This window comes from Piliocolobus tephrosceles, chromosome 1 (genome assembly GCF_002776525.5).
Source record: "Piliocolobus tephrosceles isolate RC106 chromosome 1, ASM277652v3, whole genome shotgun sequence".
Lineage (NCBI taxonomy): Eukaryota > Metazoa > Chordata > Mammalia > Primates > Cercopithecidae > Piliocolobus > Piliocolobus tephrosceles.
In genome coordinates this window covers 205,025,513-205,039,060 of record NC_045434.1, presented here as the reverse complement: position 1 = coordinate 205,039,060, position 13,548 = coordinate 205,025,513, and the positions used below count along the sequence as shown (strand labels likewise).

Genomic DNA, 13,548 nt, shown 5'->3' with positions numbered 1-13,548 from the left:
TGTGCAAGGTCTTAGCTCCACAGGTCACTGCTGTCACGTTGGTGAAGTGGATTCAACACTTGCTTCCACACACTGTTGTGTTGTGGCAAATGATATCAAACAGTAAGAGCCACGAGCATAGACTCCTTTGTAGCTGAGTGAATTGGGGTAGTTATTTAAACTCACTGTGTCTCAGTTGTCTCTGTTATGAACAGGGATAATAATAGTATCTACCACACAGGCTTGCTGGGAGTTAAGGAAGTAATTCAAGGAAGGAGGGCCTGGTGTGCAGATACAGAACGCTATGTAAGAACTGCTGTCAAGGCCCCTGACTGTGTGCCCAGATAAATATTCTTGCGTATTTTATTGACTCCCTGCAACATCCGGAGAAGTGCAGGTGTGGTTATCATGCCCAGTGTGCAGATGAGGGAAACTGAGGTCCAGAGAGGCGAAGCCCCCTGTCCAAGTTCACACAGAAGCTCTGGGGCTGAGGACTGCCCTGCTCTGACTGCTTCCCTTGTGCTCACGCTGGCTGGCTGGGCAGAGCGCTCTGTGTGCCTGGAAGTTGAGGGGAGTCCTTGTTCCCCTGCCTCTTAGCTGAGCTTGGAGTCTGCCCATTTTAAGTAGGGCGTGAGGGCAGAAGAGGAACCTGTTTTATAGATGGGAAAGAGGAGGGGAGGGAGGGAAGACTGGGACCAGGCAAAGCATGGGATAGGACACGGAAGGACGGGGAGGGGGTGGGAATCTAGTTTGGCTCTTCTGACCACACCCCAGCAGTGGCTTCCATCACGTACCCTGGGGCCCTTCCAGCTTTGGAGACGGCTGTGCCCCATCGTGCCACCAAGCAGCTGGCTCAGAGGGGAAGGGTCTACCTGTGATGGGCTGCTCTGTATCAGGGACCCAGCGGAGGGCAGGTGAGGTAGCAGGGCATTGGCAAGCTCACAGCTAGCTGTGTCCTGTCTCTCAGTCCCCCACCACTGCTGCCTATCTCTCCAGAGTGTGTCACGGCCCAGGCTGCTCCAGGCTGGGCCCCAGCTTCCCCTTCAACTCCCTTTACCTACCTGGCACCCTGACAAGACAGGGCAGCCACCAGGGTTCTGTGTGGCATCAGGTGTGACTTCTGAGAAAAAAACAATCTCGGCACGCACTGCTTGGTTGCCAGAGAAAATGGTTCTTGGGTGAGCTCAGCATCCCGGGGGAGGGGAGGACCTGGCTTGGGCCAGACTCCTAGGTCTGTTTGGTTTTCAGGGATGACAGACTGGAGATTTATTGTCTCTCAGAACATCCTCTGGATCAGGCACGGTGGCTCATGCCTGTAATCCCAGAACTTTGGGAGGCTGAGGCAGGTGGATCACTTGAGGTCAGGAGTTCGAGACCAGCCTGGCCAACATGGCAAAACCCTGTGTCTACTTTAAATTAACCGGGCATGGTGGTGGGCATCTATAATCTCAGTTACTTCAGAGGCTGAGGCAAGAGAATCGCTGGAATCCGGGGAGGCAGAGCGTGCAGTGAGCCAAGATTGTGCCACTGCAATCCAGCCTGGGAGACAGAGCAAGACTCTGTCTCAAAACAAAAAGAAACGAACAAACAAAAAACACCCTCTACCTCACCTGGTGGCAGTGGTGTTTCTGGAGGAGGAAGAGATCTTGGTAAATTTGACAGAAGTGCCTTGGAGTCGGCCAAAAGATTCATGAGAAATCAAGATTCAGTCTGGATAAGCTATAGCATCGGAAAAGTCTTCAGAGACAATCTTGTCAACTCCTCACCCTATTTTACACATGGGGAAACTGAGGCCTCTTGAAGGGTAGAGATGTGCTCAAGGTCCTTAGCAAGTTAGTAGTAGCAGAACCAGGGCTAGACCCCAAGTCTCCCAACTCTGGGTCCAGGACACTTTCCACCATATCATGCTGCCTCTTCTGAGAAGCCTCCCGGATGTCCCCCGGGGCAGAATTAGCTCCGTCCATCTCAGCAGTTCTCAAGACCCTTGTGCAGGCCTGCTCATTTGTGCTTGGCATGTCATGTGATAACTGTTGATTAACCTGTTGGTTGCTCTGGCCAGTGAAGGGCTTCCTTGAGGGTGGGGCCTGTGTCTGATTCCTTTCTGTCTTCCCAGCACCCAGTGCATGGCCTGGTGTGGAGTAGGTGCTTACTACACGAATGGGAGAGAGGGAAGGAGAGAGAGGGAGGCAGGGAAGGGAAGGGGGAAAGAGAATGGAGGGAGGGAGGAAGGAAGGGACAAATCTGAGAGTAGGTGTGGCTGGGTGTGGGAAATGAATGGTGGGAGTCGGAGGCAGATGAGGACAGCCACCATCCAGCTGGATGGAGAGAGAAAGGCCCTGGAGTGCGGGGAGAGGGTGTGTGGGGCCCCGCTGAGCCCCCTGCTGCTGGCCTGCGTTCCTGGGGGACCTGCTTGCCACTCCTGGCCCCTGACCTGCCTCCCCTCTCTCCCTGCAGGAGGTGTCCTGTGGGACCTGGAGAGCCCTCCCGTGTGCCTGACTGTGGGGCCTGGGCCTGTCCGCACCCTGTTGAGCCTGGAGGATGCTGTGTGGGCCAGCTGTGGGCCCCGGGTCACTGTCCTGGAAGCCACCACCCTCCAGCCTCAGGTACTGCCCTATCCTTTGGCTTGTGGCCCTGGAGGCCTGCCTCCCTTTTGCTGACCCTTTCTTACGTCCACCCCGGCACTGCTTTCAGCTCCCAGTGGCCTCTCAGGGATCGATTGGGCAGAGTTTGTCTGGAAGCAGAGGGGGCCAAGGTCCCAATTGGGCCTGACCTCTTCCTCTGCCACACATCGCCAAGGCTACCAAGAGCAGAAAGCGCCCAGCCGCACTGCACTGTGGCCTGGATCCTGAGTTGTGTTGGTTGCTGCTTGTGGAAGTGGGACTGGGGTCCCTGTCCTTGGACTGATACCCAGGACTTGTACCCATGGAGCCCAGGCCATGCTGAGGGTATGGCCAGAGTGGATACAGCCATCCGCTGGGCTCTTCAAACCACATGGAGGGAGAGGCTGCCTGGGTCCTGCCTTGCCCTGTTTCTAGCACCATCCACGCCTTGGCCCCCAGGATGAGGGACTGGTCTAGGGGGCTCGTCCCTGGCTCAGCCTAGGCCCATGCCTGTCTCTGACCAGCAGCACTGCCCGCTTACCTGACCACACCTGCAGTCCATCCTGGGCGGGAGACTCAGCATGGTTCCCCAAGAGGCGTTTTGGTGATGTTTGATTTGTTTGGACTATCGATTGCGATGAGTCGCCACCTGGCCTGGAGTGGAACCCTCCCAGGGTGCTTCCTCATGAGGGGCGGTCTTCATTTGCCTACCTAGTTCTCTGTCATGCAGCCGTGAATCAGCTACTCAACAGCAGAAACACTAAGTGGAGTCCTGGGATCTTAAGAGCACAGATGATCAGGGCTGGGCTCCAGATGACACAACTCTCATTTGACAAAGGGGAAAACTGAGGCACGGGGCCTTATGAATGAGCTCTGAGACTGGAGGCTGAGTCTCAGGGATGCGGCCCGCCTCTTTCCCTGGCTTGCTGGAGCCAGACCAACCAGATTGTCTTTCAGTTCTGCGGCTTACACCTGGGCGCCTCTGTGCTGGCCCCCGGGGAGCACGAGGCTTCTAGTCTGTAATGGGAATAAGTGTCCCATCCCTGGAATCCTTTTCCTTACTGTATCAGTCAGGGTTCTCCAGAGGAACAGAACCAACGGGACATATGTGAGTGTGTGTATGTGCATGTATATGTATACACATGTACATAGGAAAAGATTCATTCATAGAGAGTCGGCTCATGGGGTGGTGGAGGCAGCGAAGCCCCAGCATCTGTGGACAGCACGCTGGAGACCCAGGCAAGCTGCCGGCATAGTTCAGTGTGAATACGGAGGCCTGGAAACCTGCGAGCTGGTGGTGTGCCTTCCAGTTCAGAAGCTGGCAGACCCGAGACCTCAAAAGAGCTGATGCTTCAGCGTGATTCTGAAGGCAGGAAAGAACCAGTGGAAGATAGTCAGGCAGGGAGCGAATTCTCCCCTCTCAGCCTTTTCCATTCAGGCTTCAGCAGATTGGGTGAGGCCCGCCCACACTGGGAGGGCCTTGTGCACGACTAAGCCTACCATTCAGATGCTAATCTCATCCGGAGACACCCTCACAGACACACCCAGAGCCACGTTTAACCACATATCGGGGCTCCCGTGGCCCAGTCAAGTTGACACATAAAATTAGCTCTCTCTCAAGGAGTAAGATGATGCTTGGGAGCTGTGGTACCCGGCCAGTGCCAGCCTGGGAGATAACTGATCAGTGGCTCTTCCTGGGTGCTGGGAAGGGGAGGTGGAGTTACCCAGCCCAGCTCCTTAGACAGGAGGGAGAGGCAGTGCCATGTGCAGGACCAGCGGGTGAGCTTTTGCTCCTTTAAGGAGCAGGGGCCTGGGGGCTGTTGGTGATTCTTGGGCCGGGTACCCTTCCTGGGCAGCATGAGCTCCAACCTCATGTCCTGGACTCATGCCAGGACCTGGAACTGGGGACCTTTGACCTCACTGGTACTACAGGGCTGGGCCAAGGGCCAGTGAGACACCAACAGGAGGGAAAACTGCTGCCTTAGCTTTCCCGGTTCCTCGGTCCCCTTTCTCCCCCAAGAACAGCTGGAGAAACTGTAGCTGCAGATTCCTTTCCCAGTCCCTGGTTCACGCTGGGGGGCTTCCTGCTCTACCCCCAGCCCACCCCACCCCATCCCTTCCCAGCCCCTGGTTCATGCTGGGGGGCTTCCTGCTATCCCCCAAGCCCACCCCACCCCATCTCTTTTCTCCAAGGGCCTTGCACTTCCTCGGCCTTCTGAGAGGAAGGTGAGCAAGGAGAACTAGCTGTCCCCGGTCCCCTGAGCCATCTGGGTCTCAAGCCAGGAAGAAGGACATGTCTGACCCCTTGGCCTGCCTCTCCCAGCAGCCCCCAGGTGTCTCAGCACTGTCCTCACAGCAAGTCTGACTGCTCTGCCAGCGGTGTCCTGTGGACCCCCTGGCACAGGGTCTGACTCAGCCCACGAGAATACTGGTGGACAGGTGCTCGGCCTGTAGGCCTAGTGTGCTGGGCACCCATTTAGGGCAGTGGTGTGAGAGGGAAGGGAGGCCCAACTGGGGTCTGAGACAGATCAGGTCTGGGGACCTCCCATCTGTTGAGGGAGACCCAACCCTTGGGGCAACCTTCAGTCTGATGTGGAAAACACAGTCTGTCTTTGGAGTGGGGGCTTCAGTCTAGGGGGAGAGACACAGCCTGCCCTTGGAGGGCCTCCAGTCTCATGGAGGAGGCACAGCCTGCCTTTTGAGGGCCTCTAGTCTGATGAGGGGGACCCAGTCCCTGTTCTCAATACTGGGGGAGCAGGGCCTGAGACAGGAAGAAGCCGAGAGCAGAGAGAGAAGGGAATGAGAGGGTGCAGGCCCTCAGCCCCCTGTTGGCCAGAGGACATTCTCAGTGCTGCCAGTAGGAGAACTGGGACGCACCAGGTAGGAGGCAGCTCAGGAAACAGGAGGCAGGGTGAACTAAGAGGCGTTTCCAAGGAAGAATCTTTTGATGACAGGATCTGGAGGGAGGGGAATCCAGAAACTACAGGCAGGGGCCTGCAAGAGCAGAGAAGCGACTGCCGGCTGCTGGCGGGGGAGATGTGAGTGGCAGGGCCCCAGGGCACAGAGCTGCCCCTGTGAGCTGGGCCTGTGGAGCTCCTCCCAGGCTCTCCTGGCAGCTCAGGAGCACTTGAGACTTCAGGAGTGGGGAGGACTGGGGAGGCATCATTGAAGACGGCAGCCCCCCTGCCTGTGTCCCGGCCACTTCCAACTCTGGGTAGCTGGCACCCTACCCCCTTAGAGGTGTGCAGTTGGAGAGCAGCCTGCTTCAGACGGGACCCTAGCTGTGCCCCTGCCAAGCCATGCAACCTTGAATAAGACATGGAGCCTTCCTGGGCCTCAGTTATTTCATCTGTAAAATGGAATGGTAACAGTACCAGTGGGGAGTTAGCAGGAGGACAAACTGAGGACATTCAAGTGAAAGGGGGAGGGCTGGATGGACATTATTTGCTGTCATTGTAATAATTTACCCATCTTAAATCTGCATTGCTGTGTATGTCGTTGATTTGGAAAATCAAGCTGCTCCCGGGGTCGGTGTCATCAGTGGCTGTGGGGCATGGAGCCCACACTGCAGGTCTGCCATCCTCTCGTCTCACTAGAAGACGGCCTTCCTCCTGCCGACAGCCGTCCAGGAGCACGGGACAGATGGTGAAGGGAAGGACAGGGGCCCGGGTCAGGCCCTGCCTGGCTCTCACCTGTTTTTGCCCCTTGCCAGCCATAGTGCAGTCCACTCCCAGCCCACAGAGCTCAGCTCTGGCGTGACCATCCCTGGGGCCCCAGTGGCCACCAGGCTATAGCCTGAGGCTGTGATTATTTAAGATTAGTTCTGGATCACCTGCTCTAAAGAAGGGTCTTTAGACCCTTAGATCAGTATGGCCTTTCACCTGCTTTTCACACCTCAGGGGACATCAGGAGGGCTGCTGACTGGAGGGAGGTGAGATGGAGGAAGGGGTGGCCAGGGAGCCCCTGCAGCAGAGGCCAGCACGCGCCCCTGTCCACAACCAGGAAAATGGAAAAGTTTCTGTTCGCTGCGCGGTGCGGGCAGCTTGCCTTCAGTACGTACAATCATTCGGCACAGTAACAAGGTGATCGCCATGCATATTTAATAAAGCCATGCTCCTGCTGCTTGGAATACAGGGGAAGCCGGCTCCACCTTGGCGCTGGAGATCTGGAAATGGCTCCGTCTGGTTGCTGCTAACAACTGCTTGACCTGCTCCTGGGCTGCCCAGCTCCATGCTCACCACAGTTGCCACTGCATGGCCAGACAGGCCTGGGGGAGCCGCCTGAAGCCTGGGCTGCTGCTGCTCTCTCACTGGCTGTGGTCTCATATGTGTGCCTAGGGCTCAGCACCTGTGGGCTGTGCCTCGCATGCGACGTCTGCAGCAGAACGCCTACCTTCAGAGGAAGGGCGTTCCTTGCTGGCAGCCAAGCGGCAGAATCTGCCCTAGGCTTGAGAAAACCCCTGTGGGGTTTGAGATTCTTGGAGCTGTTCAGTGCTTTACGCCAGGAGACTCAGGCATGTGTTTTGGCCGAGGGTATGGCTGGCATGGCCCAGGACCAAATGTGAAAACACAGGGGCTTAATCTAGGACTATGTTACCTCTAAGGGGCTTTTCTGATTCCTCCCACCCTCAGGAAGTAATCCAAACCAATGTATATCGAGCAATTCCTTTGGACCAGAAATAAGTTTTGCACCTTTCCTGTAGGATCTCATTTAATCCTCAAATCACGCTTTCGGATAAATACTATTATTCCCACTTTACAGATGAAACAGAGGCACAGAGAGGTTAAGTAACCTGCCCAAGGTCACACAGCTAGAAGAGGCAGGGTTGGGATTTGAACACAGACATTCTGAGTTTTAACCCCTGTGCTTAACCCATCCACCTTGGTAGGCAGAAGGCTCAGTTTCCTTTGGACTGCCTGGGCACCCGAAGCTTTCTGTCCATGTCAGATATAACTCCCGGGAGCTCCTCTTGTTTCCATGACGCCTTCTGGGCTGAGGACGGTGTTGTGTTCATCTCTGTTTCCACAGTGCCTGGATCACTGGCACCTAGCAGGGGCTCCCAATTCCAGGCCTTCTGTGTGAGGTGCTGGAGGCACAGAAATGAGCAAGGTGGGCTCAGCAGTCCAGGAGCTCGGAGTCCAGTGTGCAGAGACAGAGCTGGGACTGTCAGCTTCTGCCCAGTGTTATGAGACCAGGGACAGGGAAAGCCCAGGGTAGGCGGGATCCCGGGGGAGGCGAGAGGGGTGCCACACCCAGCCGGAGGCAGGACAGGAGCAGGAGACAGTTGTCTGGAGGTCAGGATCCCCGAGCTCAGCTATGCAGGTGAGTTGGTGTGCGACTATGAAGGAAGGGGGGAAGTGATGTTCTGGCCAGAAGAAAGCACCGCGAGCAACGCCCAGGCCAGAGGCAGCCTTCGAGTGGCCAGATGGCCTCCAGGGGTGGGGCGCCTGAGCTGAGGACTGCCTCCCTGAGGCCCACATGGCCTGGACTCTGCGCTTTGTCCAGCTGGTCCCTGCTGGGCCGCCTTGACCTGTTTCATGCCACCATCCCCTGCAGAGCTGGCACCCGCGGTCTGTCTGTGGGTTTTACGCTTGCCCACCAACTGCTTATTCAGCTCCTTGATCCCAGCAGAGGCAGAAGCGAGGCCTGGTAAATAATAATGTCACTCACCAGGGCCCGTGTCAACACCGCGTCCTCTGCGTTCATGATCTAGATCACACCGCCTTCAAAGTCTAATCCAGTCGTCTGGAGTTCATTGTAACCGATCGCTGGAGGGGGAAGCCGGCTGTGGGATGATTGTTGCATCTTAATTTAAAAAAACTTATTGGGAACAGGCTGATAGCATGCCTGAGGCACACAGGGTGTGCTCTGCTGCATGGAGGGCCGGTGCCCTGCAAGGCTGCTCCCTGACAAGGTGTGGGCTGGGGTCTCTGCCACCCTGGCCTGTGGGAGGACAACAGTAGTGACAGGGTGGGGCGTTGGGGACCCAGCTGGGCTGTGAATACACATTATGCTATTGGATCTCCTCAAGGCTGAGGAGTGACCCGCCGGGCCCATTTTATAGATGGAGATGTGTACTAGAAGCCAGGCCCTTTTGCTTTCAGTCTGCAGCCATGCTGGCCCCCTCCCACCACCAGGCCAAGCTCCTTCCCACCACCAGGCCTTCACCTCTGTTGTTCCCTCTGCCTGGAGCACTGTTCCCCTCCTGTGTGGCTCCTCTGTAGCTTGGGTCTCGGCTTAACTGCCGCCTCATCAGTGAAGCCACCCTGACTGCTCCAGCTGAGTCATCCCTACCCCTTTATGGTCTCAGCACATCACCCGGCTTTATTGTCTTCAGAGTGTTGGTCACTTTCTGCAATTATCTCCTTGAATGCAGTTGTCTGTCTGCACCACTGGGATGTAAGCACCATGGAAACGGCGCCTCACTGCCTTGTTAACCAGTGAGTCCAGGGCCGGGCAGGGTGCAGCCTCTCAGCCAGTTAGGGGTGAGTGTGCTGGCACCTTCCTCCTCCAAGGTGGAGCTGCCTCTGCAGGGCAGTCGCAGGGTCCTCGCAGGACTCTGCAGGAAGGTGAGATTTGGGGTTAGGCATTCTTTCTGCGCTGGGGCAGTTAGGGAAGTGTCCTGGGAAGAACTGTGCCTTCAAGGAAGTAGGGCAGAGAGGCCCCTCCCAAGAGAGGGGAGGGAGGAATTCATAGAAGGGGCTTGTCCACAGGGTCTGTGGCCAGTGGGGATAGTCCCTGCCTGGATGGCAGCCAGGGACAGATGGACAACTGTGTCACTCGAGGGTGAGAGCCCTGCCTGGACCTGCCCCCACTCTAGCCTTGCGGTGTTTCTATGGCAACCCCCTTCCCCCAAGCAGATTTTCAGCCTTCCTGGTGCAGTTCCAAGAAGCGCAGGCCTGGGTCCTGCCTGGAAAGTGCTGGAACTCGGGGCGGGTGGCATCAGCATTTGGACCCCAGGCCCGGCTCCTGCCTTGCACGGCTGTGGTGGGGTTAACTGGGATAGCCCCTCCCCCATTAGACCCGGGCTTCCCATCCTTGGAGAAGCCTGTCTGGACCATTTCACCTCCTACACACACCACAGCTATGTGCTGACATCCTGGGGCCGGTTATAGGATTAACCAGACCGAAGCTGAGTAGGGTGGGACCGGGCCTGACTGGCTCCCATTGTTACCATCGTATCCCCGTGGCCCAAGGCCAGGTCTGACACAGAGCAGGTGCTCAGTAAAGGGTGGTTAAGGCCAGAAGGGCAGCCCTTAGGGAGATGGGCTGTGTCTGTGGTGTTTCCCCAAGTGTGGTGGGGGCATTGCGGAACAGCTGACCGGCTTGGTTTTTACCACCTTCGGAGCACGAAGGTGCTTGGTGAAGCGCGTGCTGTCAGCAATCTGCTCTGCGGCTGACGCCTCCTGCTGCTGCACTGGTCTCTCATACCGGCACTCATGCTTTTTGTCCCTAAGCATGACAGAGAAGAAACTTCTCTGGGCTCCTGGACACCAACAACCCTTGATTTCCTCTGCCCCCCCCCCCCACCCCCGCCGCCTTCCCCACCCCTAATTTTCATGTTTAGTGCCTAAACTTAGTTTGCATGTATTAGCTGTTGTAAATCTATCATACCAGTGTGACGTGGCATGAATAATGCATCACTGGGCTGTATTAGTTTTCTGTCTCCTATCTTATTTATGACACGAAACGGGTGGGAATTTGCAGAAGAGAAATCCAGGCGCAGGGCTTCTTGGGTAATGGTATGCAAATTGGCGTGAGGGTGAAAAGATGCACCAGGCCCTCCTGGCGCCCAAGAGCTGCTGAGGAGGAGTGCCCGGGGTCTGGGCCACCGCCAGCGCGTGCAGGGTCTCGCGTCCTATCACTGCGTGGAGTCAGCTCTGCTCGGCAGTTTGTCTTAATTTTTTTTGTTAATGTGTGTGTCATTGAGGTTGTCACCCTGTTATGTTTTTTAAATTAAAAGCTGGCAAGCAAAACTTGAGAAATGGATTTTCTAAAGATTGTGGAGACTTCCCAGGAGGCTCCGACAAGAACAAGTTCACAAGGAAGGCGAGCGTTTTCCAGCATCATGAAGGCTTGAAGCTAGATGTTCAGAAGGACTCCCTTTCAGGAAGTTTGTGACACATGGGAGGGAGGGGTGGGTTTGGGACCCCATAGGGCCTTCCTCCGTGGAGGGGTCAGAAATAAGTTGGTTGGTTGCAAAGTCGGGCCCAGAGGGGGTGAAGAGCATCTCAAGGCATGTCTCGTGTGGCAGTAGATGGCTGAGGGTCAGCCTCCAGGCCCCTCTCTCCTCACCTGGAGGAGCTCAGATCTTTCCTGCGTCGAGCACTTGGTTTCCCCCAACCAGAAGATTTAGGTGATGAAAAGATTTCGTGATTTTAAAAACCAGTTGGGAGCTGATGGCTCAGGGAACAGGCTTCATGAAACCTGACCTGGAGCAGGACGGAACCTGGAGGAGAAAGGGAGCCGGTACAGGGAAGGTGGACGAACAGACATCGTGGAGAGGACATATGGGACGGGAGGTGAGGAAGGGGTGCTGGCACAGCAGGGGCAGTCCTGTCCTTGTGAGTCACCCCCCAGTCTTAGCTGGCAGCAGCCAGCCCCTGATCCTTACCTCCCCTCCACTCTGTGTGTCTCTTCCACATCCGCCTCCCCTCTGAGCCCATCAGCAGGGAGAGGGGGAGGGTAGATGTCCAAGGGGCAACTGCTCAGTCCTTCTGGAACTTGGCAAGGAACAAATAGAGCCATGGACATGGGTCTGCTCAATGTCAGCCACTAGGCTGAGGGCTTAACGCAGTGGAGGCCAGGCCCTGGGTGTAATTAGGGAGGCTCCCTCCCTGGGTGGTTGGGAAGAATGAATGAGGTCACACGTGCAGAGGGTGTAGGTTAGTGCCTAATGCACACTCAGGCAGAGTGGCCGCTAAGCAATGGTCCTCTGTGAGCCTGGCAGTCGGGCTGCAGGGAGGGTCCACACGAGGCAACCTCTGCAGGAGACATTCCCGGCTACCCCTGCATACCTTGTCTGAGTGGGCTTGGATGATGGTCAGTGCGGGCTCAGGGGCTGGGTTGGCTGGCTTTTCCACTGATGACCTCAGTTTCCTTCCTGTAAAATGGGGCATAATTATAGAACCCGCCCCAGGACTAAGCAGCCCCATGTACATGCAGATCCCAGGGCTGTGCCTGGTGGGAGGAAGCACCACGTGGCAGTTGTTGTGTCACTGTGGTCACAGGACTCGCTCAGGGTGCCCGGGACCACACAGTGGTAGAGCCAGGTTCTCAGGGTGCCTCTGATTCCGAAGCCCCCACCTGGTCTGCTGTCCCCTGCCTCGTCGGCCCTGTATTCCACTGGGTCTTGTGGGTGTGCTCTGCCCACACCGTCCTCCCTCCAGATGGCAAAATATCTGTGAGCAGGGCCAGGGTCTCATTCTCTCTGTATTGTCCTGAAGTGCAAATGCAGGCATTGACTCGGCTTCTCTCTCTCCTTCGCTTTCGTTCTCCCCCAAATCTCCCTTCTTTCGCACGCCAGCTCTTCCCTTCTGCCTGACTCTGAGCCTTCCAGGGCTCCAGCCACCCTTGGCCCATAGTGTTCACATGACCAGTGGGCCCTGATGGGGGTTGCTGACCACAGGTGAAGACCGGGCTCTTGGCTCCTCCCAGGTACCTGGGGAGAGAAGGGAGCTTCATAGAGTGGGTGGTGACACCAGCCCAGTGACAGCACCTGCAGAGCAGGTGCCCCAATGAGGAAGCCTCACCCACAGGAGAGGATACGGGTCAGCCCCATACATGTGCCCAGCCATGGGGCAGACACACCTGCCACTGATCCGAGAGCCCAGGAAGGAACCCAGGAGGGGAGTGAGAGCGGGGCTGGTGGTGGGCCCGGCTCCCTGGAGGGCATTCAGCGGGAGGGCCCCGAGAAGTGTGAGCTGATGCCTGTGCATGCGTGTGAGAGGGAGGGAAATTGGTCAGTTATATTAATATAGTCACATGCTGCATAGTGACTTTCAGTCAACAACAGAGCACACGTATTATGATGGTCCCTTACGATTACAATACCGCATTTTAATGTACCTTTTCTATGTTTAGATATGTTCAGATTGGCAAATACCATTGTGTTCCAGTTGCCTGCAGTATTCAGTACAGTCTCATGCTGTACAGGTGTGGGGCCTAGGAGCAACAGGCTGTACAGCATAACCTAGGTGTGCAGTAGGCTTTACCACCTAGATTTGTGTAAGCTCACTCTATGATCAGATGACAAAATTGTCTAATGTTGCCTTTCTCAGAACAGCATTATTCCTGTCATTAAGCAACACGTGTCTGTATCATATAAGTTCTTGACTGTGGCTTGAGTCTTTTGCGCAGTGTCCACTTGGGAGCTGGGGCTCTGAACAAGCCTGGAAACCCCAGCTCTCCTACTCCCCCTTCCCAGCCTTATCTGTTCTGGGCTGGTCCCAGCTTTGTCTTGGTCACAACACTTCTGACCTTTCATGCAGCCACCACTGCCCAGCAGTCTTGGATGGGGATTTACCTGTGGAAACTGAGAACCATCCTTCTCTGCAGTTCTCACAGCCTATGTGGGAAGCAGGGCAACCACCTTGGCTGAGCCATCCCGCCCTGTGGCCTCCCCACCACCCCCACACTGTCATCAAGGGGAACCTAGAGTCTCAGCCTTAAGATGTTGGTGATGTCCCCTCTGACTAAGCATGGGCAAATGGGTGCTGAGCAGATACTGTGCAGGTATGGGTGCAGGTGTGGGTGCAGGTTGTGTGTAGGTGTGGGTGCGGGTGTGGGTACAGTTGTGGGTACAGGTGTGTGTTCAGGTGTGGGTGCAGGCATGGGTGCAGGTTTGTGTGCAGGTGTAGGTGCAGGCATGGGTGCAGGCGTGGATGCAGGTGTGGGTGCAGGTGTAGGTGCGGGCATGAGTTCAGGCGTGGGTGCAGGTGTGGATGCAGGTATGGGGCAGGTGTGGGTG

General features: G+C 56.3%; 1 protein-coding gene across 2 annotated transcripts in view; it reads left to right on the top strand.

Annotated features, from left to right (window-relative positions):
• Positions 1-13,548, top strand: part of ARHGEF10L (Rho guanine nucleotide exchange factor 10 like) — an 80,617-nt gene that overhangs the window by 45,887 nt on the left and 21,182 nt on the right. For both annotated transcript variants that reach the window (XM_023219828.2, XM_023219829.3), the window contains exon 17: positions 2,434-2,582. In XM_023219828.2, coding sequence (XP_023075596.1) covers positions 2,434-2,582 — 149 coding nt within the window. The remainder of the gene's footprint in view (positions 1-2,433; positions 2,583-13,548) is intronic.